Genomic DNA, 27890 nt, shown 5'->3' with positions numbered 1-27890 from the left:
AACTCACTGATCAGGCTGTGTCACAATCAGAGAGGATGAAGCAATCCCTGGAACCCACCCGTGCACTCTCCACTCCCCACTGCTTAGCTGACATCGAGATGCCAGCTCCGCTGGTTGGTCCTGATAGCTGTGTGCTTTGCCGGGAGAGCCAGCAGAGCACTGAAGGCCAAGGAAGTAGAATATCTGTTGAGGAGGCTGGAGTCATGTGAGCCATCATAGCCACTATCTCCGGATAGTGGACAAGCCACTCGGACTCATTTTTCTCCTGTCAAATGATGGACTTGGACGGGACAAGGGCTACATTTCTTTCAAGGCTTTTCTGGAAGTGGGGATTATGTCAGCCCTTGTGGTAGAGGTTTTGTTAATTTTAAATTAAGGAAGCTGAATGCTGATGGTAAGGCTTCTCCATTTGCAAAAAGTAATTTTTTATTATAAAAGTAATTCATGTTTGGTATGAAAAATTACAACAATGCAATAGTGTATAAAGCAGAAAGTAAAACGTCGTCCCTTAACACGTTGCGTACGGATCACGAGAATCTTCGTTTTTTTCTGAGCCATGCGTTAAGGACGGATAACGAGAATTCTCGTTTTTACTGTTGACTCTTTTTACTTTGCACATTTTATTGAATTATTTGTGTTTCGTTAATAACAAAGGAAACTGCTTTCTGCAGTATCACACCAGGAGGGATTACTAACATCATAGGTGAGTAAATCCTAAAAAATTCCATAGAAAAATAATAAATGACATAGAAGCATTTACGCTTTAAAGAGAAGAGTGCATTTTAAAGTAGTTTCTTTTAAAAACCTGCCGGAACAGAGGGGTATGAGGGATTTAAACCCCGCTGTACGCAACGTGTTAACTCCCCAAACCAGCACTCAGTCATCAGTCAGGCTAACTGTTCTCCCTGGCCCGGAACAGACTATTCGGGCTCCCATTAGCCATCTTTCTTGAGGGAGCAGTTAAGATTCTAAAAGCAAATCATTGCTTATTTTAATTGTTCTAACAATTGGTGAAATAGAAGAGTAACGTTTGTAAAATATTTTTTCTTCTAAAATGTGCAAATTCAGATCTTAGAGCCCAACTTATAAATCCACATGAAGTTAAATGTCAGTACTTGAGAGATAACTTATACTATTATTAGAGTAATGTAAAAATTGCAAAAGATAGACGAATAAAATACATTAAAATATTACTAGAACTTTTACCAAAGTGTCAGGACTGTGGGGGTGTGGTATTTTTTTCCTGCTGTTCTGCAGATTGGGGCATTGCATTTGTGTTACTTGTGTAATGAAAAAAATAGTTTTAAGAAAAACATTCCTGATAATGACATGCTAGTTGATTAGATTCAAATCAAACAGCCCAATAACTGACACTTATTAAATCTGTATCGACTAAAGAGCTTTAAAAATTATTACTGCAATTTCCTTATAGGCTATTATTTTTGTTATGAATTCTACTCAGAATTAAAGATAAATGAATAGTTGTATTAATAATTATGAGAAAACTAATTTGTAAAAATCTTAAACACATTGAGTGGGTTTGGTGCCTCAAATATTTATTAAGCAGTTATATGCAAGGCATTGTGGGAGTAGGATGAGTGAACTCCATCCCTAACCCCAAGGCCTTCAGGTCTGGCAAGAGAGATGAGACGAGAACTCACATAGCCATATGCTAGATGGCCTGTTCTAAGTTGTGAGATACGAAATGGTATGAGAGTCCGGAGAAGTAAGTAATCATCTCTAAACGAGGAGGAACCAAAGGAAAGCTTCATGCAGGTCGTCCAATTTGGGCATGGTCTTAGAAAAATGAGTAGTTTTTCATACTCAGAGATTGAAGGACATTTTTAAGTAGAGGAAGATGAACAGAGGCATAGAGGCGCTAAGACCAGGGCATGTCAGGAGAAATAAGGAGTCTAATTTGGCTGCAGAATGCAGCTTATGTGGGGAGGGGACAACTAAGACTAGCGCCAGGGTGGGGGGCGTGGATGTTAGGCCACAAAGTCGAAGCTTTTAGATGGAGGACTTTTGAGCAGGAAAAGTGACATCAACCTTGGCTCAGGACAATTCTTTTGGCCAAGTTGAGTGTCAGGTAGGGGACAGTGGGGCAAAGATGGTAAGATGAACCACAGATGAATGATAAATGGGGCCTGAGCTCGATAGGTGGCATCTGTAGAAAGACAGGTGTGATATTTTTTAGAAATAGACTCAGTAGGTCAGGGGCCTAGGGTAGGATTCAGTGACACTGGAGTTCAAATCCCACTCTGCTTCTTAGTAGTTGTGTGACCCTGAAGACATTACTTAGCTCCCCTGAGCCTGTCTCTTGCTCTACAACATGAGCGTAAGAGCACTTATGTCATGGGGTAGTTGCATGGTAGGCAGTTATTCTTGTAAAGCATTTACCATGGCTCTGGCACACGGTGAATGCTTAGTGTGTGTTAATGTCACTGATGGTTCTACCTGGAATTGGAGTTAGGAAGGAAACGTGTCAGCCAGGTGACTTGAGTAACAAGGGAGACTATATAGCACTAGGAGCCTGGCATTTGGAGGCAGAGACTGGATTTGTATCTCAACTATTTACCAGCTGTGATCTTGTACAAGCTATTTAACTCCTATGTGTTTCCTTAGCTGTAAAGTGTGCATAGTATTAATGCCTCCCATGGAGCTATGAGAATAAAGTCAGGTAATACATGTAAAGTGTATATGTACCTGATACATTTTAAAAGTCTAGTAAAGGTTAGGGTGGTGGTAGAGTTGAAGATTTGCCCCTTCCACCAGTAGCGAGAGGATATGCGCGCAGAGGGAGAGACATGCATCAGAAAATTGGATATGGACAGACCTCAGGGGTGGGAGGGAGAACACTCAAGGCTGGAAGTATTCAGGAGTCGCTGGCACAGAGGTGATTGTTGCAGCTGTACAGGTAAATAAGTGCAGAAATTGGCCTAAGGAAACAATCAGACAAATACAGATATAGGACATTATAAGACAGATGGCTGGGGCTCTTCAATAAGTAAGTGTCATGGGAAAAAAATAGTAAGGGGGCTGTTCTAAAGGGTTATAATCAAAAGTAATATGCTTGTATTAACTTTGGACCCTATTTTTAAAGATAAAATGATTCTTGGGACAAGTGAGGAATTTTGATGAAGAAAACTGTGTTCTTAGGTATGATAATTGCATTGTAATCATGTAGAACAATGTTGCATGCTGAAATACTTAGGGATGAAATGTCATGTATGTATGGAGTGGTGGGAAGAAAACGTACATATGGAAAAATGTTAACTCTTCAGTCTAGGTGGATGGTACATGTGGCTATTCATTGTATTAGCCTTTCAACTTTTTCTGGATGCTTGAAATTTTTCAATATATAAAAAATGAGAAAAAACAGACCTGAAGAAAAATCATTTGGGAACCAGTGTACATAAGGAAAAAGCATTCCCTGGAGGAAAAGCAAGTTCCACCTACCAAAGGAGAAATTTCAAGAAGTGAGAGATTAAGTAAAATGAAGGCTGAAATAAGTCATCATATTTGGCCAGATTGTGGCGGCTTTTTAAGAATCCAGTGTAGCATGGAAAACTGAAGATGGAGTGAAGGAATAAAGAATGGGGAGGAAGTATAGGCAGCAAAGGACTACTTGATCCTCCTTGGGTGGTGGTTCACATGAGAGCTTCCAGGCTGGGGAGACTAGGATACTGGGCATTTCTAAGAGGAAGTCTGGGAAAATGGAGGGAATAAGACAGAGGAAAGGAAGTACACAAGCCAAGACCCAGTGGAGAGGAAAAGGAATGGATGAAAACATAAGGAGGTTGTCTCTGGTAAGGGGGATGCCTTCTTTGACCCAGAAGTGAAGACTGGAGACAGAAGGGGAAGGAAGAGCCCTTCCTAGCAATGAAAGATGAGGTCATGTTTTGCTAATAAGGAAGCAAGTGTGAGGCATAAAGTGGGAAGACTGACCACAGCTTCCACTGGGTCTGAAACTAGAAAGAAGAGGCTGAGGTGAGACAGGGTGTACTCGGTATTGTGGTGCCAGCTGGGGAGGGGAGTAAACGGGTTCTGAGATTGTCCTGCCGAGGCACTAGAGATGATGAGGGTAAAGAGCAGTTATGGAAACTAAATGGCCCCCTTTTCAGAACGTGGTGCTGGACAAAGACGGTTCATCGAAGATTTACTCATTAGGAAATGAGTAAAACTCTTTTTTGGGTAAAATGCTTTATCCTCATTTCCATGGGCCCTCTACCCTGGGTTGCCATGGCTGGTGTACAGCCATACGCTGTGGTAATCTTTGGTGTATAAGGAAGCTTCTGTCCTTTCAGTCACTAGGTACATGGCTCCGAATAATCTAGGTTCAAGGGGCTGCCGGAGCTCTCCTTTTCAAAGGCAGTCGGAGGAAAACCGCCCCCTGCACCGATGCCCACTAACGGCCAACAGCTTGCGCCCCAGGCACCCCAGGTGGCCGCGGAGTGGAAGTGATTTTCGGTTCTGCTCTGGCTTCCAACATGTTTTTTCAAGGCCCCGTATTTAAGATTCCTATTTAACAAGGGACAGCGCCTGAGATTCAGCTTCCAGGTGAGGCTGAAGACGCTGGTCCGCGGACCACACCTGAAGTAGCGCTGCTATGGGGCCGTGGGGGCGGCCAAAACCTACAGGAAGACTTTCGTGATAACGTAGCCGTCCCTCTCCCCCTCGGGCTCCTCTTTGAGCGCAGTCTGCAGCGGGGTAGCGGCGAAGGCCAAGGCATCTTCACGTCGGGTCACTTCCCGCAGCCGCGCCTGTAGCGCCTCCCTCTCGGCCTGCAGCTCCCGCCGCACCAGGGCCGCCGCGCGCTCCTCCTCCTGCAGGGCCCTGCGCCTCCGCTCCAGGGAGCGCTCGCCCTGCTCCACCGCCGCCTCGCGCCGCGCCAGCTCGCGCTCGCGCAGGCTTCCACGTACGGCCAGCGCGCCCATCTGCTCCAGGAGGCGCGCCCAGTCGCCCTCGGCGGCTGCAGCAGCGGCCGCGGCGGGGCCGGGGGCCGGCGGCGGCGAGCGGCCGGCGGCGCTCTTCTCTAGCTCTCGCCGGTGCACGCTCTTCAGGTGCCTCCACAGCGCCGGGGTGCAAGCGTGGAAGCCCGGGCCCCGGCTCACCTGCTCCCCGCACAGCCGGCAGGTGGCCCAGTGGCCCGACGCCTGTCCGGGGCGTGCGGGCGCCAGATGAAAGTACCCCCAGGCCTCGGAGTATGGCGCCCCCAGGCGGCCGGGAGGCGCCGGCGTCAGGCCCGGACACGGGCCGCCCTGCGCTTCAGCATCGTCAGGCCCACGGGTCTCTTCCATGGTCACTGCCAGCTCCTCGCTTCTCATCCTCTCTGCAGCGTCTGCATACCGAGGGGAAAAAAGGTAAGAACAACAAAATTTTATATACATAGATACACACACACACTCAAACACAACTTCCATGACTATAGTTGGCCTGTGAAGAAACACCATGCCTCCCTTTTATTACAAAAACAGTCCCATGGTTAGTCTGGTAGACACCTGGGTTTCTTTTTCAGTATTGTTAACTGTTGGTTCCTAGGAAAAAAGTGTTAAAAATGTCTAGCTCTCTTTTCTTTTTTTCTTTTTTTTCTTTTTTTTTAGAGGTGGATATATTTTAATGGTTATTACTTAAAACAAAAGGATAAATTTTTTCTTTAAATGTGCCTTTCAGGTTTTCTTGTACTGGTGTGATATTTATCCCATCTTTACTAGTCATTTTGTTTTTCAGATCGGTAGCTCTCTTTTCTTAACTAGGAATTCTCTTAGAAATCAAATGGGTCCCTAGCTGACAAGTACTTATACTGAAAATGGGAAGCCAAGCTTCTTAAATGTAAAGAACTAGCTACGTAAGCGCTATATGTATATATTAATTTAAAAAAAATTTTTTTATTTTTCAAATACAGTTGACATACAATGTTATATTAGTTGCAGGTGTACAATATAGTGATTAGACATTTATATGACTTTGGAAGTGATCACCCTGATAAATCTAGTACTGACCTGACACCATACATAGTTATACTGTTACTAACTATATTACCTATGTGGTACTTTACATCACCATGGAGATTTTTATAACTCGCAATTTGTATTTCTTAGTCCCTTCATATTTTTCACCCATTCCCCCCAAACACCTCCCATTTGGCATCCATCAATTTGTTCTCTGTATCTGTGTTTGTTTTGGTTATTTTGTTTTTCAGATTACACATATAAGTGAAATCATATGATCTTTGTCTTTCTCTGTCTTATTTCACTTAGCATAACACTCTCTAGGTCCATCCATGTTGTCACGGATATCAACATTTCATTCTTTTTCATGGCTGAGTAATATTCCACTGTATATACTATGTACGACCTCTTCATTATACATTTGTCCATTGATGGACACTTAGGTTGCTTCCATATCTTGGCTGTTGTAAATAATGCTGCATTGAGCAGAGGGGTGCATATATCTTTTCAAGTTAGTGTTTTGCATTTCTTTGGATAAATACCCAGAAGTGGAATTGCTGGGTCATATGGTAGTTCTATTTTTACTTTTTTGAGGAACCTCCATACTGTTTTTCATAGTGGCTGCATCAATTTACAATCCCTTTTGTGGTTCCATATAAACCCAGCAGTTCACGAGGGTTCCCTTTTCTCCACATCCTCGCCAACACTTGTTGTTTGTTAATTTATTGATGAAAGCCATTCTGACAGGTGTGAGGTGAAAACTCATTGTAGTTTTAATTTGCATTTCCCTGATGTTTAGTGCCCTTGAGCATGTTTTCATATGTCTGTTGGTCATCTGTATGTCTTCTTTGGAGAAATGTCTATTCAGGTCCTTTGCTCATTTTAATTGGATTGTTCGTTATTTTGGTGTTAAGTTGTATGAGTTCCTTATATATTTTAGATATTAGCCCCTTATTGGATGTATCATTGACGCATATCTTCTCCCATTTAGTAGGTTGTCTTTTTGTTTTGTTGATGGTTTCCTTCACTCTGCAAAAAAAACTTTTTAGTTTGATGTAGTCCCACTTATTTTTCTTTTGTTTCCCTTGCCTGAGGAGACATATAAGAGCAATGTCAAAGAGTTTACCCCTATGTTTTCTTTTAGTTTTATGGTTTCAGGTCTTACATTTAAGTCTTTAATCCATTTTGAGTTTATTCTTGTATATGGTGTAAGAAAGAAATCCAGTTTCATTCTTTTGCATATATCTATACAGTTTTCTCAACACCATGTATTAGAGAGACTGTTTGTATCCTACTGTATATTCTTGCCTCCTTTGTCATAGATTAATTGACCATATAGGCATGGGTTTATTTCTGGGTTCTCTATTCTGTTCCATTGATCTATGTGTCTGTTTTTTGCCAGCACCATGCTGTTTTGAGTATGATAGCCTTGTGGTGTAGTTTGATATCAAATAGCATGATGCCTCCAACTTTGTTCTTCTTTGTCAAGATTGCTTTGGCTATTCAGGACCTTTTGTGATTCCATGTGAATTTTAGGATTACTTGTTCTAGTTCTGTGGAGAAGGCTATTGGTATTTTGATAGGGTTGTGCTGAATCTGTAGATTGCTTTGGGTAGTATGGACATTTTAACAGTGTTAATGCTTCCTATCCATGAGCACTGTATATCCATCTATTTATTTGTATCTTCTTCAGTGTTTTACATTTTTTTTTAGTACAGGTCTTTAACCTCCTCGTTTAAATTTATTCTTAGGTATTTTATTCTTTTTGATGCAACTGTGAATGGGATTGTTTCCTTAATTTCTCTTTCTGGCAGTTCATTATTGGTGTATAAAAATGCAACCAATTTCAAAATATTAATTTTGTATCCTGCTACTTTAATGAATTCATTTATTAGTTCTAATAGTTTCTTGGTGGAATATTTAGGGTTCTCTATACATAGTATTACATCATCTGCAAATAATGACAGTTTTATTTCATCCTTTCCAACTTTGATGCCTTTTAGTTTTCTTGTCTGATTGCTGTGCCTAGGAATTCCAATACTATGTTGAATAAAAGTGGACATTCTTGTCTTGTTCCTGGTCTTAAGGAAAAAGCTGTTAGCTTTTCACCATTGAGTATGATGTTAGCTGTGGGTTTGTCATACATGGCCTTTATTATGTTGAGGTATATTCCTTGTATACCCACCTTGCTGACAGTTTTATCATAAATGGATATTGGATTTTGTCAAATGCTTTTACTGCATCTATTGATATGATCATATGAGTTTTATTCTTAATTTTGTTTATGTGGTATATAATGTTAATTAATTTGCAGATATTGAACCAACCTTGCATCCCAGAAATAAATTCCACTTGATCATGGTGTATGATCTTTTTAATGTATTGCTGAATTTAGTTTGCTAATATTTTGAGGATTTCTGCATCTATGTTCATCAGAGATATTGGCCTGTAATTTTCTTTTTTTATAGTGTCTTTGTGTGGTTTTGGTATCAGGGTAATGCTGGTCTCACAAAATGATTTTAGGAGCCTTCTTCCCTCCTCTTTAATTTTTTGGAATAGTTTGAGGCTAGGTATTAATTCTTCTTTGAATGTTTTGTAAAGTCACCTGTGAAGCCATCTGGTCAAGGACTTTTGTTTATTGGGAGATTTTTGATTACTGATTCAGTTTCATTAGTAGTTATCAGTCTGTTCAGTGTTTCTGTTTCTTCCTGATTCAGCCACGGAAGATTATATGTTTCTAGGAATTTATCCATTTCTTCCAGGTTGTCCAATTTGTTGGCATATAATTGTTTGTAGTATTTCCTTATAATCCTTTGTATTTCTATTGTGTCAGTTGTCACTTCTCTTTCCTCTCTGATTTTATTTATTTGGGCCCTCTCTTTTTTTTTTTTCTTGATGAGTCCAGTGACTTTTCAAAGAACCAGCTCTTGGTTTCATTGATCTTTTCTATTGTTTTTCATAGACTCTATTTCATTTTTTCCCCCATTCTGATCTTTATTGCCTTCCTTCTACTTACTTTAGGCTTTGTTTGTTCTTATTTTTCTCGTTCGTTTAGGTGTAAGTTTAAATAGTTTATTTGAGATTTTTCTTGTTTCTTGAAGTAGGACTTTATTGCTGTAAATTTCCCTCTTAGAACTTCTTTGGCTGTGTGCATAGATTTTGGGTCATTGCATTTTCATTTTCATTTGGCTCAAGGTATCTTTTGATTTCTTCCTTGATCTTGTTGTTAACCCATTCACTGTTGAGGAGCATGTTATTTAGCCTCCATGTGTTTGTGTGTTTTTCAGTTGTCTTCTTTAATTAATTTCTACTCTAATACCATTGTGATCAGAGAAGATGCTTGACAGGGTTTCAGTCTTCTTATATTTATTGAGTGTTTTTGTGGCCTAACATGTGGTCTATCCTGGAAGAAATGTTTCATGTGCACTTGAAAAGAATGTATGTTCTTCTGCTTTGGGGTGAAATATCCTAAAAATATCAATTAAGTCCATCTGGTCTAATGTGTCATTTAAGGCCAGCGTTCCTTGTTGATTTTGTCTGATGACCTATCCATTGATGTTAATGGGGTGTTAAAGTCCCCTACTATTACTATGTTACTGTTGATCTCACCTTTTATGTCCATCAGTATTTATTTTATAAATTTAGGTGCTCCTACATTGGGTGCGTAGATGTTTATGAGACTTATCTCCTCTTGTTGAATTGATCCCTTTATCATTATGAAATGCCCTTTTCTGTCTCTTATTATAGCCCATGTTTTAAAGTGTATTTTGTCTGACATAAGTATTGTTACTCCAGCTATTTTTTAAAATTTACATTTGCATGAAATATCTTTTTCCATCCCTTTGCTTTCATTCTGTGTGTGTCTTTCGACCTGAGGTAGGTAGGTATCTTATAGGCAGCATATGTATGGGTCTTGTTTTTTAACCCATTCAGCCACCCTATGTCTTTTGATTGGATCATTTAGTCCATTTACATTTAAAGTAAGTATTAATAGTTATTGTAGTTATTGCCACTTTATTAATTATTTTCTGAGTGTTTTTGTCATTCTTCTCTGTTCCTCTCTTATTCTCTTCCTCTCTTCTCTTGTATGTTGATGAGTTTCTATAATGTTGTGTTTGAATTCCTTTTTCTTTAATTTTTGCATATTTTTGTATATTTCTTATAGATTTTTGTTTTGTGGTTACCATGTACTTACCATATATACCAAACTGTGTTTACTGCAGTCTGTTTTAAGTTGATGGTCGCTTAAATTCAAACTCATTCTAACATCACTATAATTTTTACTCACTCCCTTTACATTTGTTTTTGTCATTATTTTTCACTTCTTTTGTATGTGTCTTTGTGTGTATTCCTTAATTTACTGTTGTAAACATACATGATCTTCCTACTTTTGCCTTCTAACTTTTGTAGTAGGTTGATCCACTGCTTTTTCTAAGTCTTTGTCTTTGTCAGTGAGAATATTTTTCTTTACTATATTTTCTTATTCATATTTTCGATCTTCCCTTTTCTATTTGAAGAAGTTCTTTTAACATTTCTTGTAGTACTAGATTAGGGGTGATGAACACCTTTGGCATTTTCTTGTCAGGGAAACTTTTATCTCGCATTCAAGTCTAAAGGATAGCCTTGTTGTGTAGCATAGTCTTGGTTGTAGGTCCTTGCTTTTATCACTTTGAATATTTGGTGCCAATCCCCCAGCCTGCAAAGTTTCTGTTGAAAGATCAGCTGATAGTCTTATGGATGCTCCTTTGTATGTAACTAACTGCTTATCTCTTGCTACTTTAAGATTCTCTCTTTAACCTTTGGCATTTTAATTATGTTGTGTCTTGGAGAGGGCATCTTTGGGTTCATCTTGTTTGGGACTCTCTGCACTTTCTGGACTTGTGTATATATTTCCTTTACCAGGTTAGGGAAGTTTTCTGTCATTATTTCCTCAAATAGGTTTTCAATCCCTTGCTATCTCTCTTCTCCTTCTGGTACCCAAATGGTGTGGATGTTAGTATGCTTGATGTTGTCTTAGAGGTCCCTTAAATTTACCTCATTTTTTAAAATTCTTTTTTCTTTTTGCTGTTCTGATTGGGTGTTTTCCACAACTTTGTTTTCCAGATTGCTGATTCAGTCCTCTGTCTGCTTCATCCAATCTGCTGTTGATTCCCTGTAGTGTATTTTTCATTTCTGACTTTTTTTTTATGGTTTTATCTCTTTGTTGAAATTTTCACTGAGTTCATCTATTCTTCCATTAACTTCATTGAGCATCCTTATAACTGGTGTTTTGAACTCTGTATCTGGTAGATTACTTGTCTCCATTCCGTTTAGTTCTTTTTCTGGAGTTTTGTCCTTGTGTTCATCTGGGACATGTTTCTTTGTCTCCTCATTTTGGCTGACTTCCTGTGTTCATTTCTATGTATTAGGTAGGGCTCCTATGTCTCCCACGGCGGCCTTATGTAGTAGCTGTCTTGTGGGCACCAGTGGCACAGTCTCCCTGGCCACCTGAGTGCTCTAGGGGTGTTTCTTGCATGGATTGTGTGTGCCCTCCTGTTGTAGTTGAGCCTTGATTGCTGCTGGTGTGTCAGTGTGTGCGATTGAACTTCAGGCTGATTGGCTGTGAGGGCTGGCTGTGACTACAGATGATTAGCTCTTGTGTGGGGGCTGACCTCACGGAATGGGAGTTGCTTTTGTGGGTCTCTGGTGCCAGCCAAGTCCACCCTTTGGGTGTATGGTTTGTGGAGGTGGTTGGATGGTGCTCTGGTGTGGTCTGAAGCTGGCCATGGGGTGTGTTGGTTCTGGAGCCTTTTGGGACGAGCTCTGGTGCAGGCCAAGATCCTGCTGCCATTTGTGCCAGGTTTGTGGCTGCCTGGTGGGAGCTACAAAGTGATCTGCAGTTGGTTGCCACTTGTGCTGGGCTTGGATGCACTTGGGAGAGGCTAAGCTGTGAATTGAGGCCAGCTGCCACTAATTTCGGGGTTTGGGACCCTTTGGTGGGCACCACGATGTGAGCTGAGGCTAGCTGCCACTCGTGGCAGGCTTGTGGCCACTTAGTTGAAGCTGCCATTCCAAGTTTGTGTCAGGCTTGGGGTCATCTGATGGGAGTTACAGTGCAATTGAGACCAGTTGCTGTTTGTGCTGGCGTTGGAGCTGCTTAGCGAGAGGTACAGTGCATGCTGAGGCCAGCTGCTGCTTGGTTGGGTTTGTAGATCTTTGAGAGATTTTAGGAAAGTCAGCAGCCTGAGCTGAGGCAGGCCACTCACATGGAAAAGCCACTGGAAATGGCTCAAGCTAGGCGTGTGAGTTAGGTGTGGTAGTATCTCAGGGAATCATCGGGGCAGGGCAAACAGTGTTAGTCAGGTTAATGGAGAACACAGATTTGGTGTCCACCTGTGCAGGCTGGATGGGAGGAGTGCTCAACAAAAATATAATGGCACATGCCAGCACTTCCATCCTGGAGAGAGCTGCCCCAACCTGTTTCTCCAACACTTGCCCTGAAGCTAATCATTTTAGTTTCTCCGCGTATGTCCCTGCTGCCGCTGCACTGGAGCCCAGAGTGAGTATTGAGCAAGTTAATCTGTGCACATGCCCTTTAAAGGGACACCTGGGTTTACAGTAGCCCTCCTCACTGGGATGCCATCTTGCTGGTTTTCATAGCCAGATGGGATGGGGACTCCTCTTCCTGGCACTGGTGCCCCAGGCTGGGGAGCCCAGTGTGGGGCCGGCACTCCTCGCTCCTAAGGAGTGATCTCTGCAGCTGAGATATTCGAGATTCTTAATTGCCACACTTTAGGTGTGGGACCTGGCTGTTCTGTTTCTCTGCCCCTGCTACCCGTCTTATCATGGCTTTTTCTTTATATTCTTAGTGATAGGACTTCTGTTCAGCTAATCTTAAGGCAGTTGTCAGTGATGGGTGTTCCATAATGTAGTTGGAATTTTGATGTAGTCATGGGAGGAAGTGAGCATTTATTTACCTACTCCACCATCTTGACTGGAAGTTTGCTGTATATATAAGTTTTAATTAGTTTACTCTGCTCTCCTACAAAAAAGTTATTGTCTTTTCAGAATAAGAGCAAAGCCCCCTTTTGTATTCTTCTCTCAGTGTTGCAGAGTAAACTTTTAGAGAGGAGCAGAAAATAACGCTTTAGGAATGAAAACTTTGTTTCTTTAGGAGCAGAAGTGCCCAAGGTTGTTCAGTAGTGAATAATCTTTTAAGAAGTTTCAATGAGGGTACTTTTTTCAAGATAAAAGTATCTTTGCTTTGCAGTTTTAAAAACAGTGTGCTTATGAGAAAATTGACACTACTAGAAGCCATTAAAATGTTTTTAAAATTTGCACATTTAGAAAATAGCAATATGAGTATACAAAGCAGCTTTCTAAACTTTTACCTTTAAATTAGATGGTGGGCCATGTCCTGAAGGGCTTGGGGTCCCTGTCATTGCCTCGGCATTTCCAGTCAACTGAAGTTCTCAGGCAGAAACACTGCAGCATGATCCCTGAGTTCTGAAGAACCATCAGCAGTGCTAGGAGTAAATTCAGAGGACAGATAGCTGAGTAAAAGAAATTCAATTAAACAGCCTTAAAGACAGATACTAGAAATACTAGGTAACACCATGTCCTTCTGGGGTTCTTTTTTTCAGACCTTCTCATAGGTGCTTGAATCATAAAACAAAATTAGTTTTCTATATTGCTCATCCCACCTAAATGTACTCCTCTATATATCTGCAAGAAATACAGCTTGGTCAATACTTTTAATTAAGGAAGAAAAGTAAAGAAAAACAATATGTTCTTGCTTTGTCCAACAAAATATCTGGGTTAAAGCTACCCAAACACAATGCAGCTACTATTATTGCAAAATATTTTCTAGTAGGAAAACAATTTACCACTGCAATAAGCTAGCAAACAAGAGGGAATAGAAAAGGTGAAGTTATTCTTTAAGAAATAACTTCACAAAGAACCAAATGTGTGATTCTAGACAAATTTTGCTTTGAAAATTTAAGAATAATGAGAGAACACATGATAGACTCTTGAGGTCATCTGAGAGCTTATGTCAGGAGGACTATCAAGGCTGAAGTGGGAAAATAATGCTCTGTGCAATAGCCAGTGCCTGCTCATATTGTCAGGTTTTGAACCAGCAGCAATGAGATGATAAAGTTCCAGGATTTCTTTTGTTAAATGCAGCTAGGAATGACTGAAGGCAAAGATGAGAACAAGAAGAATACGTTGCTATAACAATAGAATTTAGTATAAGATTTTAAATCAATTGCTAATAGTCTTGTTACAGATGAATTACCATTTTCTAAATCTCACTATTCTTTTTCCAACCAAGCAAGTCCACTCAGGATCAGGCATGACATTTAACATATCTCTCACATTTTGAAAAAGATAACAAACTTACCAGATCAATAAAAAAGACAAGTACCAGGCCTCTTCTAACAATAGAAATAGCTATTTTACATATTTTCTGATACAACAGGCATTGATTTGAATATGGTTACTCATGCTGACCACTTAGTATAAAAGCTCTTTAGAAATTAAAGGCTAGATTTCCCCTAGAGATTTATTAAATCTCTCAAGTCCCCAAAGTGGGGAGTGGTGGGATGTGGAGGGAATGACAGACCACCTTCAAGGGTAATTTTTTTATGATAATTAAAAAGAACCAGATGTTAGTTTTAGAAATGTTTTTTGTTATCCATCTTTACCTTAATTTTTTCTACACTTCTTTTTCCTTTATTTATTTATTTATTTATTTATTTATTTACTTACTTATTACAATTCTGTTTCCTTCTATATTTGAATCACCTTTCCAGAGCTGTTGTTGTTGTTTTTTTTTTTAATTACTGGACATACACAAAAGTGAGCAGAATAGTATAATGAATCCCTATATTTATTTTATATATAAAAATAAATTTTTTGTAGAAAAAGTTTTTCTATACTATCAAGACTGTCGCTTTACATTCTGAACTGGGGGTTGAAAATTGCATATAACCTACAGACTCTCTTACCTGTGCCAAAGTCCCAGATTAATCATTACTGACGTGCCCCTAAAAGTGCCAGAGGTGACCAGTTACTGTCATCCTTTACCTCCCTGCCAAGATGTCTCTGGGGTTCTTCAAAACCTGGGATGTCCAGAGACATGCCACAGACATAAATCTGTTATAAGAATTAAGGGGGCACACAGGTGATTTAGACTTAGTGGGACGTCTCTCCTGAGCTAGGGACAAGCAACGCCACAAATGTCGGCCAGCACAGCGCTGCCCCTCCAAGGGTGGCAGAGGGACCTTTGGTGGCCTTTGTTCTTGGAGGTCTTAACCAGTGGAAGGCAGCACGGTACAGGCCTGCCTCACCTTCTCAGTCCTCCGCACACAGCTACATTCTGGCTCAGGACCATCTTCTGTTCAGACTCAGTAACTAAAGAGTGACCAGCAGTCTGTGGCTGCAGGCCGTAAGGGCCTGCCTACCTCTGATAAATACCCCCGAGCTCATTTCAGCTGCCCCGCTAGTGCAGAGTGAGAGAAGCCGCCCAGTCCACCATCTTTGCTCGGAAGAGAAGCCTTAGAATCTTTGGCCACAATTCTAATACATACAGAACTCTTACAAACTTAAAAAAAGAGACAACCCAATAAAACCGGTCAAGAAATACGAGTTAGGCAGCTGACCTAAGCGCAAAATCAAATGGCCAGGACACTTGTGAAAAGATGCACATCACTCACATTCAGGTAAGTGCTATTAAAGTAACAATGAGGCCTTATTTTATTAGGTTGGTGCAAAAATAATCGCGGTATTTGCAATTTGTTTTCAACCTTTTAAACCGCAATTATTATTATTTTTTAAAGATTTTATTGGGGAAGGGGAACAGGACTTTATTGCGGAACAGTGTGTACTTCCAGGACTTTTTTCCAAGTCAAGTTGTTGTCCTTTCAATCTTAGTTGTGGAGGGTGCCGTGCAGCTTCAAGTTGTTGTTCTTTCAGTCTTAGTTGTGGAGGGCGCAGCTCAGCTCCAGGTCCAGTTGCTGTTGCTAGTTGCAGGGAGTGCAGCCCACCATCCCTTACAGGAGTGGAGCCCGGCAACCTTGTGGTTGGGAGCCCGCGCTCCAACCAACTGAGCCATCCAGGAGCTCAGTGGCAGCTCAGCTCAAGGTGCCGTGTTCAATCTTAGCTGCAGCGGGCGCTGCCCACCATCCCTTGCGGGATTCGAGGAATCGAACTGGCAACCTTGTGGTTGAGAGCCCACTGGCCCATGTGGGAATCGAGCTGGCAGCCTTCGGAGTTAGGAGCACGGAGCTCCAACTGCCTGAGCCACCGGGCGGCCCTAAACCGCAATTATTTTTGCACCAACCTAATACAGTTGTTTCTCAGAAAGTAAGATCTTATATTAATTTTTGCTCCAAAAGACGCATTAGGGCTTATGTTCAGGGGATGTCATCCTGAAAAATCATGCTAGGGCTTATTTTCCGGTTAGGTCTTATTTTCGGGGAAACACAGTAGGTCCATCACAGTAACAAAAATGAAGAGGTCTGTCAGCCGAAGCTAGAAGGGAGGCAGAGAAAAGGGTACATTCACGCATTACTAGTGGAGATGTGAAGGCTTTTCAGAAAGCAATGTGGAAATTTCTACAAATTAAAAATAGATACAATCAGGGATTCTACTCCTGGGAATCTGTTCTGTAGCAGAACTAAAAGTACTAATATGTAAAGTCCTATGTATTAGGATGTTTTCAGTACAGTATTATTTAGAATGGCAAAAAACTGGAAACAAGGGACTGCCCATCAGTAGAAGACTGGCTGGGTAAATGATGTATGGCCTCACCAGGGAATATTATGTAGCCATTAAAAAAGGGTGGATCGGAGTTGTGACAGATAACCTAAGCGGATTTCTGGAGGAACTTCAGAGAAAAGCAAGTTGCAGAAAAGTGTGTATGATCTCATTATTATTAAATAATATATAGATCTGTCTAGGATATGTATATGTAAAGCAAAAGAAAGAAGGAAACACACTATGGGTTGAGGGGATGGCAGCTGATGTGAAAGGATGTGAAAAGAGGTGAACACAGAAGGAAAAGAAAAGCGGTACTAAGAGAGCATGCACGTGATCATGTGTATACATTTAGTAGGGTATGGATATGGCAGGACCTATACATAAATAAAAAATAATTTTATAAAACAGTCCTCAGGCATGTGAGCGCAGGCAGGGCTAGGCAGCCGTAACTCTGGAGGCTGGAGGGGATAGTCCTGTGTGGCACAGTGCAGTGCCATCTGGCCCTGGAGGGAACCCAGTGTGTGGGGTTGCTCCATTTTGGGTGGTTTGCTATGCTCTGCCCAAGCAGAAGGTGATTTTATATCCACAGGAAGTGGGGGATGCCATGGGAGAGTAGCTCCTCTCACTCATCTCCCTGGCACAGGGCAGGCACTCAGGGGACACTGCATAAATGCAAAGAACCGGACTCTGGTTCTTAGAGCCAGCTCCCCATCTGTCAAGGAAATGATAAGATTATCTGCCTCTAAACTGGTGGGTGAAATCAGCTAATGCAAATGACCTCACTGTTGGACTCTCCAGCGCTATATAAATTCAAGGCATGAACGAAAAGAAGCTACCACTATTTACTGCTCAAACACCCACATGAAGATCTTAGGGGCTAAAAGGCAGTGTTATTTTTCTCTTTGACATTCTATTATTCAGTACAGCAAGGTAGTTTATGTTGGAAGAATTCTCTCGGGGATTTTCAATACAAAAAGCAAATAAAAAAGAATCACAGATTCACCTCCCCTCCCCAACCAATTTTATTTTCACTTCCTAAATTGACATTCAGTAAAATAGGTTGCTTATCCCTCAGGTAGAAGATGATAAGGAGGTCTGGTTAGCTGGCATCCTGCGATATGCATTTCTTCCTTACCAAGTAACCAACAAAAATGCACATCTCTTAATTGGATGGTTGGTAAACAAGAATAAAATGAAAAACAAGAGCTCCCTTAATTTTTTCCTGAGACAGTTTTTAAACTACCAGAAAGGTACTAATGACTGTGATTAATTTTGCTTACATCCATTCAGTCCATCCACTCTTTCATTCCAATGCTCATTGTGCACCAGCTCAGGGTCAGGCACGTGCTTACTGCCCAGAAGTTAGTTCCTGCTCTCTGGAAGCTCTGTCTGATGGTGAGAGATGCTTCCAGCAATAATTCTGATTCCCATGATGAAGGTTCATGTGAGAGTGAATTCCATCACACAGTGTCCACCATGGGGGAAGGGTGGGCTTTGGGGGCTCTAACAGAGGTTCATGCAGACACTGCCGCTTCAGCATCCCTGCCCTTCCCCACCATCCTTTGGGTACAAAATTCATTAAAACACATTACCACTGGTGCTGACTCATAAAATGCCAATGCTTTAGTCATTAACAGGCTTCCAGGCTCATATTTTAAAATAAAATTTCTTGAAACTAAATAAAATCACTGCTAGCATGAAACTAATTTAACAGTGGAAAATTCTGAGTCCACTTTCAGGGGAAAAATAGGCTAAGAAGTTATTCCATGGAAAAGGAGAGAGTAATATTGTTGGTATAATACCTCTAAACTATCCTGTGAGTTTCATTAAGTATCCATTATCTAAAATGGATTTAATTAAGTTTAATTACCTGTACATTTGAAGTTCTATTTGAAGTTCTCTGAAGTTCTAGTCTTCCAATAACCTATCAGATTAAAACCCAGATTCGTCAGTATGATCTCCCTGAATACTAATATAGAGAATAAGGGAAGAAGTCAAAACCTGGATGAATAATTGGTGTAAATATGAGTATATACACACACAGTGTACAACATTGTGAATCATCCTATAAACCGTCCATTAAAGTTAATTTTATTATTTTATACTTATGCTTGTACACATAGAAAATGTTAGGCATGCTAAAGGCCAGAGAACCAGGTAATATTCTCAAAAGGAAATAACAAATAAATTACAGCTCTATCTGTCTTTCCATAGTCAAAGATACTTGCTTCAGTAGGATTAATCTGCCAGAGTTACAAACAATTATGTGTAGGTTGAATTTGGATCTTAGGTAAGGAATTAATACTAATGTGAAATCTACACAGACTTGTATGGAAACACTGAAAACATTTTCATTTACTTCATTCACCAGTAACTTAAAGCAGAAAATAATTAAAACAAATAATTAGCCTTGACAATCCATGTATCAAGGAAAATACAATTTATTCATCTGTTACCTGTCCATCTTTGTTGCAGTATTAGTTTACAGCCATGTATTAATCTATTCATAAACAGATCCAGACAATTAGAAAAATTAGTCTGGAATCACCAGGGTGAAGACTTAACTGAAGTTAAAAAACAAGTAAAAAATTCCTCCGAACTGTAAAGTGGATACATGGGTCAGGGAATAAAGGGTCAAGTGAAAGTATATGGAAAAAGGTTATTAAACATGGACTGTAAAAAATTTAGTGCACCCAGAGCTATTTATCTGGTGAATCAGAGATGTTCTTTAAATGTCGTAAGCTGAACTCTTAGATACCTCTACCATTAGCTAAAAGGCTAAGAAGTATTCTCTATTAATGCATTTTTTAAAATGAAAATTATAAAGTCTTCTGCTCTAAAGTGGACCTTTATTTTAGGCCTACATTATTTATTATATATGTCCCTAAAAATAGAGGTGTTATTAATTTTATCTGTGAAAAGCATAATTTTGTATGAATTGGAGGGGTTTTAAGCTGCACTTTGAAGGGCTTAACACAAAGATTTTACAATTGAGAATCACCTGGTTTTGGCTCTTGGCCTTTTTAACACATTGTTGAATATTTTTTGTAATGTATTGCCTCAAGCTATTTTTTGGCCAAAAAGGGTGTACAAATAACATTAATGAAAAGTGCAGAAAATAATCATCCTAATTATGTCAATTTATTAACCTATTTCTACAACAGTTTCTATTAAACACCCTATAGCTTTGTAGTCTGGACTAATTAGAAGTTCAGATGGTAGCAGGTACTTTTTTTTTTCATGAAGGGAAAAATAAGTTTGCTTGGTAAGCTTCAGGCATTTGGTTAGTGTAAGTAATTACAGCAAATTGCTCCTGTATACTATTCTGAAAGGATCAGAAAATTCTTTTGTTTGAGCACCATGGAGGTGGGGGTAGGGATTCTCGTTTGAGCATCTGGCTTGCATTCCGGTTTTTCCTCCCCAAAAGTGGAAAACATTAAGAAAGTCTCAATTAGAGAGAGAGGGCACCCAACCACTTGGACACTGTTAAAAGTCTTGACTGAATAAGGCAATTTTAATAGAGAGCAGATGATTTTCGATATTCCCGAACAACTTTTTTGAGGGGAGACTATAGAAAAGGAGCAGCCATGAGGTGCTGAAAGAAATTAAACAGCGGCCTTTATGCAGAATCTGAGGCCAAATGCATCTTTTACAATACGGACAACCTGATCACAGCGAAGGAAGGGCGCGACCAGCACCCCATGCCCAAGCAAGCCTGTAACAACACGGGGCTGCGGTGTTTGCGGTTCTCGGGCTCACTTGGGTCCGCGAGGCCCGGGGCCGGTCCCTAAGCCTGCGACCCCATCACCCCCTGCCCCCCACCCGACCGCGACCCCCCAATGGGGCCTCTGGGAGCCCCGGCCTCGCGCTGGCCGCGCTGAGCGAGCCTGGAGGCCCACACTCACTCCATCGTCCCCGGAGCGTGGCGGGAGGCGTGCTGGGAGTGTGGTGTCGCCGATCCAGTCCAGGATCCTCGCAGACATTTTGTCCTGTGTGGAAACCTCCGCTCGTCCCCCTTAAAGAAACAGCGCTCAATTCATGTATTTGTGGGATGAAAGGGGGGATGATATGTGTGATCTGTAGTTGAAAGGGATGGGGAGTCACTCCTAAACCATCTAGGTCCACGAGTGACAGACTTGTGTTTGCCAAGGTTTAGAAATGATATAGTAGCTTAGTGATTTTTTTTTTAAATGTAGTTTTTGTTTTATACCTTTCCATTAACCTTCCAAGACCTGGATTCCCCGTGTTGAATCTCTGAATGCAGCTTTCATCCTTTCAGGTTCAAGGTGTGTGAAGGCACAAGTAGTTAGAAGAAATTCCCGGAAGCAAGGGCTGGACAGATAAAGGTAGGGCTCATTGTGTTCACTAAAACTTAATAACACACTAATCAGTCAGCTTTTGATAGATTATGATGAGATAAACCCCCCTACATCTCAGTGATTTACAGTAACAAAGATTCATTGCTCAAGCAAATTACATCTGCTGCTGGTAGCTTGGGCTCTACTCCAACAGTTTCCTTTATTCCAGGCTCCCGGTTGAAAGATCAACTTTTTTGGGACACACTTACTGTGTGCTGGAACCAACTTTGAGGGAGGAGGATCTGATTTGTAGTGTTGGCCATATCCATGATGTAAATAATCCCACCATGGCTGATTTCAAGCTCCTGAGAGTTTAACAAGTGGCTTGCCAAGTTTCAAGAAATGTTAACAGTCAGCTCTTAACACACTGTTGGCACTTGCTGCTCTTAAGCAGCTCACATTCTATTGGCCAAAGCAAGTCACATGACAAAGCCTACTGTCAATGGGGCCAGAAAATACACTTCCCTCTTAAGGAAACCTTGTAAATCATATGGCAATGGGCAGAGATTGTATAATCCTCTTAAAAAGAGGACAGGGAGTAACTAGTTACAATAATATAACCCACTTTACATGCGTTGGTTCAGGTAATTTTTTAAAAGCTCATCCTTTCTAGAAACTAGTGTTTCAAAGTCCATTAATAGAGTTTCTCTTTACCATTTCAAGTATGGTTTCAGGAGAAGAAACTGGTTGGGTGTCTTCCAAGGGATAATTTTGTAATGTGTCGGTTAAATATTAGGTTAATATTTTTATACCCATCCAAAAGAACATTGTGGCTGTGGACATCTGATTAAAAGAAACACAACTAGTATAAATGAATCGGGTTAAAGCCATCTCTTATTCATGGTTTAATTCATAAATAAATTTTTAAAGTTTATCTGGCAATCCTTTTAACAGGAGACTTTTTACGTCGAGTACCTTAAAAATCCATTTGGCTTTAAACTGACCATGTAATGAGATACATTCTATTTTCATTCGTTCATAAGACAGTTTTTAGTAAGTTCTGGTTATGGGCAAAGCACTATCCTAAACCTGAGTAAGAGTTTGGAGGTTCAAGAAATATTCCTGCCCTCAAGACACTTCAAGATATACTTCAGAAAGGCAATAAGACAAATGCAACTCCAAGAAGAAAGTGAAAAATGATGTGAGAGAAAACACTGAAGTGCCACACTAAATTGAGAATAGCTACATCTTCTTGAAAGTGGCAGCATTTAGCCGAGACCTAAAAACGGGTAGGGTTTGGACTCTTGGAATTATATGTTTATTTTTCTAACAGGATGTGTTTTGGATTTATTTTTAAAGTCCAGAGAAAAGGAGTCTGTCTTTTCTGTGTTTGATTCAATGCTTAAACTTTGAAGACCTGCATTACGTTGGTAATGCAGAATGTTTACTCTCCAGATTCTTGCCAGAGATTATAGCCTTGAAATCTGCTGTCTAATCCTCAGCAAAAACCCAATTTGAGTAAACTATTTATGGAGATTAACTCAAAGATGTGAAATTACAGAACCATATACGTGGATAACACTCTTTTGGTACATTTCATATATGCCTTTGGTCTGTAGTTTTCTTATATTTTTATTTGATTTGGGTGTAAGAATGATATTAGTCTCATAAAATGAGTTGAGAAGTGTTCCTTCTTCTTCTGTTTTTGGAAGAGTTTGTGAAGAATTGGTATTAATTTTTCCTTAAATGCTTGGTAGAATTCAATAGGGAAGCCACCTGGGCCTAGATATTCTTTATGGGTAGTTTTTTTATTACTAATTAGATACCTTCATTTGTTATAGGTCTGTTCATATTGTCTACTCCTTCTTGAGTCAGTTTTGGTAGTTTGTATCTTTCTAGGAATTTGTCTATTTCATCCAAGTTATCTAATGTGTTGGTATACAGTTGTGCATAGTATTCCTTTATTATCCTTTTTATTTCTGTAAGGTTGGTAGTAATGTCTCCTTTTTCATTTCTGGTTTCTAGATATGCTTTTAATGAACTGTCCCTTCGGGGTCATATCCTCTGCTGTAAGCAAGGCACCTACAGGAAATAGCTGCATAAAATTTATTATCTGGGCTAGTGTCATGATGTCATCACTACAGTTGTCCACTGATTCCCATGGTGTTTTTTTCTGACCCAGAGGAAACCATTCTCTGATCTCTCAGGTGATGGAAAGGTCTGCATCCCCTGAACAATTTTAATCCTGTGGGTGCTGTGGATCCTGTAATGGACTGCTTCCTTGCTTTAGCTGCTAGGAAGGCTGAGAGTCAAAGATGGGATGACTACTCTATTAGTATCCTAGGGCTGCTGTAGCAAAGTACCACAACCTAAGTGGCTTAAAACCATAGAAATGTATCCTCTCACAGTTCTAAAGGTTAGAAGTCCAAAATCAAGGTGTCAGCAGGACTGTGCTCCGTCTTGCAACCTGTAGGGGAAAATCCCTCCCTGCCTTTTCTTAGGTGGTGGTGGCCAGCAATCCTTGGCTTGTAGTTGTATTACTCCAGTCTCTGCCTCTGTTGCCACATAGCATTCTTCTTGTGTGTCAGTGTCTATATTTCCCTCTTCTTATAAAGTCACTAGTCATAGGAGATTAAGCTCTATCCTGACTGCATCTGCAAAAACCCTATTTCCAAATAAGATCACATTCACAGATACCTGGGGTTAGGACGTTAACATCTTTTTGGGGGGAGGGTCATGATTCGTCTCATCACAATGTCAACTTTTCTGTGTGCTAGTCTTTTATTGCCATACCTATATTTTCCTTTTATTCTGATTCCCTAGATTACTTAGATTTTTCTTAATTATATGCATCTTGGCAGGTCTGAAGGAAACAAGGCAGAAAGGAAGGAGGGAAAGAGGGAGGAAAAGGGAAAAGAGAGAAAGGGAGAGAGGAAGAAAAGTTTGCTCCAAAAGATTCAGACATGGAACTTGGGGAATAGAGTTGCAGGAATAAGGAATGGGGATGGAGAAGACTGGCTAGAAAAGTGTTTTTGCTGTATGGGCTTCATCAGAGCCCCAGAATTATTCTTTTGGGGCGATGAGAGCAGTGGTAAGCAGCTGCCTACAGCTTAACGTACATAGAGAAAAGTTGGAAGGTAGTTCGAGGAGCTGAGATTAGAAGAAGAAGGGTATGATCTAGCTACTTTTAATACTCACATTAATAGACACAATATGGATCCAGATTTTGTGGTGCCTGAAAGCTTATACAGTGCTGAGGACCTGTGTATTCTAGTTATTGGGGACACAGATCCACAAAGCATTGATTTAAAGCATTCAGTTTACCCTGGAGGACAGCATCCCTTCCTATAGGATATTATTCCCCAAATAGCACCTTACCTGAAATTGTAATATGCTATTCTAATGGTCTATCAGGCTAGCTGACCCTTGGACAACATGGGGGTTGGGGGTGCTGACCACTGCGCCGTCAAAAATCCATGTATAACTTTAGGCTCCCTAAAACTTAACTACAGTTGTCCTCCAGTATCCGTGAGGGATTGATTCCAAAATCCATGGATGCTCAAGTCCCTCATATAAAGTAGCAGAGAACAATGCGTACATTTTGGCCCTCCACACCCATGGTTGGTTGAATCCGCAGGTGTGAAACCTGAGGTTATGGAGGGCCAACTATACATACAAAAAACCCCACGTATAAGTGGACCCACACAGTTCAAACCTGTCTTGTTCAAGGCTAAACTGAATATGACTATATTTTATTGGATCAGCCAAAGCTACTGAATAAACCAACATTTCCACTTTGATCTGTCCCTTATCTTACTCCATCACAGGTGAGACTCTTAATTCTACCATCACAGCACTCCAAGTGTTATCATCACTCCACTTACCACTAGTAGTGGGATCCTTGTTACCATCTGATGGGTAAGTAACCCAGGTCCAGAATCCTGTCCTGAGGTTTGGAGGTTCAGAGGTTCTAAGCTTCTACTTTCTAGGGGCACTCTAGTACCCACTTTCTTAGCTTGGGTTCCCCGCAATGTAGCGACGAAGACAAGAACTAGAATGCAGGTGGCATCAGAGGTGATCACAGGAAGCAGGACGGGGAGCAGGGAGCGTAATGAAAGAAGTGCACGCCAAATAAAGGTGCTTTTCCAAAAACTATAAATAATTGTGTGCTTTCAAATGAGGTCTTTATTTTATATTTGCAATTACAACTTTAAAAAAGTTATTTTTTTCATGGTGAACTGTTTTCAATCCTCAGCTCTAGGCTTTTTCAGATCCAGCTTCCTCATTTTTTAGTTTTATCATTTTCTGTCATATAATATAAAATGTTAATATAGACTTTATGTTTATTTCACTGGTTGGCTTGGAGTCTTATGAATTTTTTTTTTTTTTTACAGGACTTTATTGGGGAACAGTGCGTATTTCCAGGACTTTTTTCATTGGGGAACAGTGTGTTTTTCCCAGGATCCATCAGCTCCATCCAAGTCAAGTTGTTGTTCTTTCAATCTTAGTTGTGTTGCAGCACAGCTCCAAGTCCAGTCGCCCAAGTCCATTTCGCCGTTGTTAGTTGCAGGGAACACAGCCCACCATCCTTTGCGGGAGTCAAACTGGCAACCTTGTGGTTAAGAGCACGTGCTCTAACCAACTGAGCCACCCATCTGACCTGAGACTTATGAAATTTTTAAACTTATCTTTGAAATTTGACGTCTTCATTGTAATTATATACAAATGCAAGTCTCTTTGTGCTTGAAACGTAGCTAAGCTTGTAGTTTATCCTGGAGGTAATTTTAAGCAAGTGAGTTATATATTGAGATTCATATTTTAACTATGCCACTTTGGGGAGGTATGGGGGGTGTGTTTGAAAAAATGACAGACTAGAGATAGGTAGACCAATGAGAGTGTTGCAATATTGTGGGCCAGAATTGAGATATTTTTAAGATTCAAACTGTTTTGTATATAGCTGAAAGTAATAAATAAGAGAATGGATGGATGATGGAATTGGTAGTAAATAACTGCAATGTGGTTTGTAGTTCCCATGTCTCCATGATGACTTGTACTGGCCTCAGTATCGTTGAGAAGACTGAGCTTCTGCTCAAAGGGCAACATCCCTGTGGTTCTCACCTCTAGAGCGTAGCGCTCCCTAATGACCTTTTCCAGGTCACTGGAATGAGAGGGAAACGCTGGTAGCAGAAAGCAATGGCTCCCTTCCTATGAGAATTCTCAGGCATTAGACATTGATTTCTGTTTCTCAGAATTATTAGGAAGAAATAGTGTAAGAATTTCTCTCAGAATTTCAATTCTTTTTCAGAATCCATTAGTCTCCCATCCTGTATTTTGTTATTTTGTTGTTGTTTATGTGCATACATTCACTGTAAGCCACTATGTGCCTATGATTATGGGGGGCTTGCAGGTTATTCAGGTGGGTCCCTTTTGCTGCCGTTTCACATTTTTCTTCTTCTAGGATTGTTAAATGCCTTGTATGGCCCATGGTGCACTATCTAGTTTCTTCACTTAGCCCCACATTCGCAGTTTCTGTTAACATACACACAGTTGCAGGGACAGTCAGAATCCAACCTATATGCTGTGAGCCACCAAGGCGTGTTTATGTCTAAAAGTAGGGACTACATTTTGTTTTACTAAGAAAGGAGGCAGAAAAAAACGGAAGAACAGAAAAGACAAGCAGTAGGAGCGACAGTATGCAGGCCTTCCTGTGCTTACTTGCCCTCTAGGGTCCCTAGTCAAGGCTTACGCTTAGAAAGCAGGCCAGTCAGGAAGAGATGTGGGGACAACCCTACACGGACAGCTTTGTCGGTGCTGCTCCACTGGCCACTTGCTCAACGTGCTGGCTGGGGTGGGGGCTGGGTGTGGTGGGGGCACTCCATACCACTTGTTTAAAGGACAAGGGTGTCTGGTTAGACTGAGCATCTGGAGGCTTATCTCACCACAGCCCCAGCTGTGGGCAGGGTTGATGTGACCTGACCCTGGTGGTCAGACATTCCATACAAGTTTCAGAAGTTCTTACTCTTTTTGCCAAAAGAAAAAAGACAAACTTTTCCAAAAGAGCTGGTTTGGCTCTTTTCTGAGATAATCATAAAGAATAACAAAACAAAAACAAAGACAAAAAAAACCTCCAAACCCTTTGATTTTCGTTTGTGTCTATTTTGCAATAGGAGAAAAGGAAATCATTGTATGTGTGACTTGGGGGTAAAGCAGAAGTGTGATGCACAGGCCTAGGATTCATCATCCTGTCCTCAGAGAAACCAGATCAGAATGTGGTGGCCCATTTGGTGATGGCTGGGGCTACTTGGGGCGATCCAGCCTGCCTGGATTTGTGAATGACTTAGTTAATCCACAGTCTTCTTCTCTGCCCAACTAAATCTCATTCTCATTCCTTCAAAAGAAGTCACCACTTTCATGAAGACTTCTTAGACTATACCAGCTTATAAGGATCTCCCCTATCTAAATTTCCTATTCTCCCAATTGGTATCATGCACGTACATATTGTTTCTTAGAAACGAGGCTTGCCTTCACAGCTCTACTATAATCATCTCAGTGGCAGGGATCAAATCTCCTATTTTATATCTTTCCCCCCATAAAGCATAGCAACAGTGCTGAGCAAATAGTGGGTCTCAATAAATACTTGGAGGGGTTGAAAATTCAAAGCTTCTACCATACCACTTATATGAGGTACTCAGTATAGTCAAATTCACAAGGACAGAAAGTAGAAGGGTGGCTGCCAGGGGTGAGGGCAGGGAGGGGGGAATCGGGAGTCAGTGTTTCATGGATTTCAGAGTTTCAGTTTGGGGAGATGAAAAAGTTTAGGAGATGGACGGTGGTGATACTAGTTGTACAACAATGCGAATGTACTTAATGCCACCAAAGTGTATGCTTTAAAAGGGTTAAA

General features: G+C 40.7%; 1 protein-coding gene, 1 long non-coding RNA gene and 1 other non-coding gene across 4 annotated transcripts; 1 reads left to right on the top strand and 2 right to left on the bottom strand.

The window, feature by feature from the left end:
• Positions 1 to 394: 394 nt before the first annotated feature.
• On the bottom strand, positions 395 to 20727 carry ZBED3 (zinc finger BED-type containing 3). Of its 2 annotated transcripts, XM_074328810.1 has the most exons (4): positions 20597 to 20703; positions 18562 to 18615; positions 13322 to 13456; positions 395 to 5341 (listed from the first exon to the last, which is right to left on the bottom strand). In XM_074328810.1, exon 4 carries the CDS (start codon positions 5325 to 5327, stop codon positions 4635 to 4637), a length of 693 nt encoding a protein of 230 aa, XP_074184911.1. In that variant the 5' UTR covers positions 5328 to 5341; positions 13322 to 13456; positions 18562 to 18615; positions 20597 to 20703; the 3' UTR covers positions 395 to 4634. The 2 variants fall into 2 exon arrangements, with proteins under 2 accessions (XP_074184911.1, XP_019583714.2); XM_019728155.2 differs by lacking the exon at positions 18562 to 18615 and having other exon boundaries at positions 20597 to 20727.
• LOC141570951 (small nucleolar RNA SNORA47) lies at positions 15167 to 15295 on the bottom strand. Its single transcript, XR_012495388.1, has one exon. It is a non-coding gene; the product is annotated as a small nucleolar RNA SNORA47 (small nucleolar RNA).
• Positions 20728 to 20914: 187 nt separating the features above from the next.
• LOC141570692 (uncharacterized) lies at positions 20915 to 25520 on the top strand. Its single transcript, XR_012495079.1, has 3 exons — positions 20915 to 21037; positions 24817 to 24907; positions 25384 to 25520. It is a non-coding gene; the product is annotated as an uncharacterized LOC141570692 (long non-coding RNA).
• The last annotated feature ends 2370 nt before the right edge of the window (positions 25521 to 27890 follow it).

This window comes from Rhinolophus sinicus, linkage group LG03 (assembly GCF_036562045.2).
Source record: "Rhinolophus sinicus isolate RSC01 linkage group LG03, ASM3656204v1, whole genome shotgun sequence".
In the NCBI taxonomy this organism is placed as follows: domain Eukaryota; kingdom Metazoa; phylum Chordata; class Mammalia; order Chiroptera; family Rhinolophidae; genus Rhinolophus; species Rhinolophus sinicus.
The sequence above is the reverse complement of the archived record's forward strand: the minus strand, read 5'-3'. Positions and strand labels throughout refer to the sequence as shown.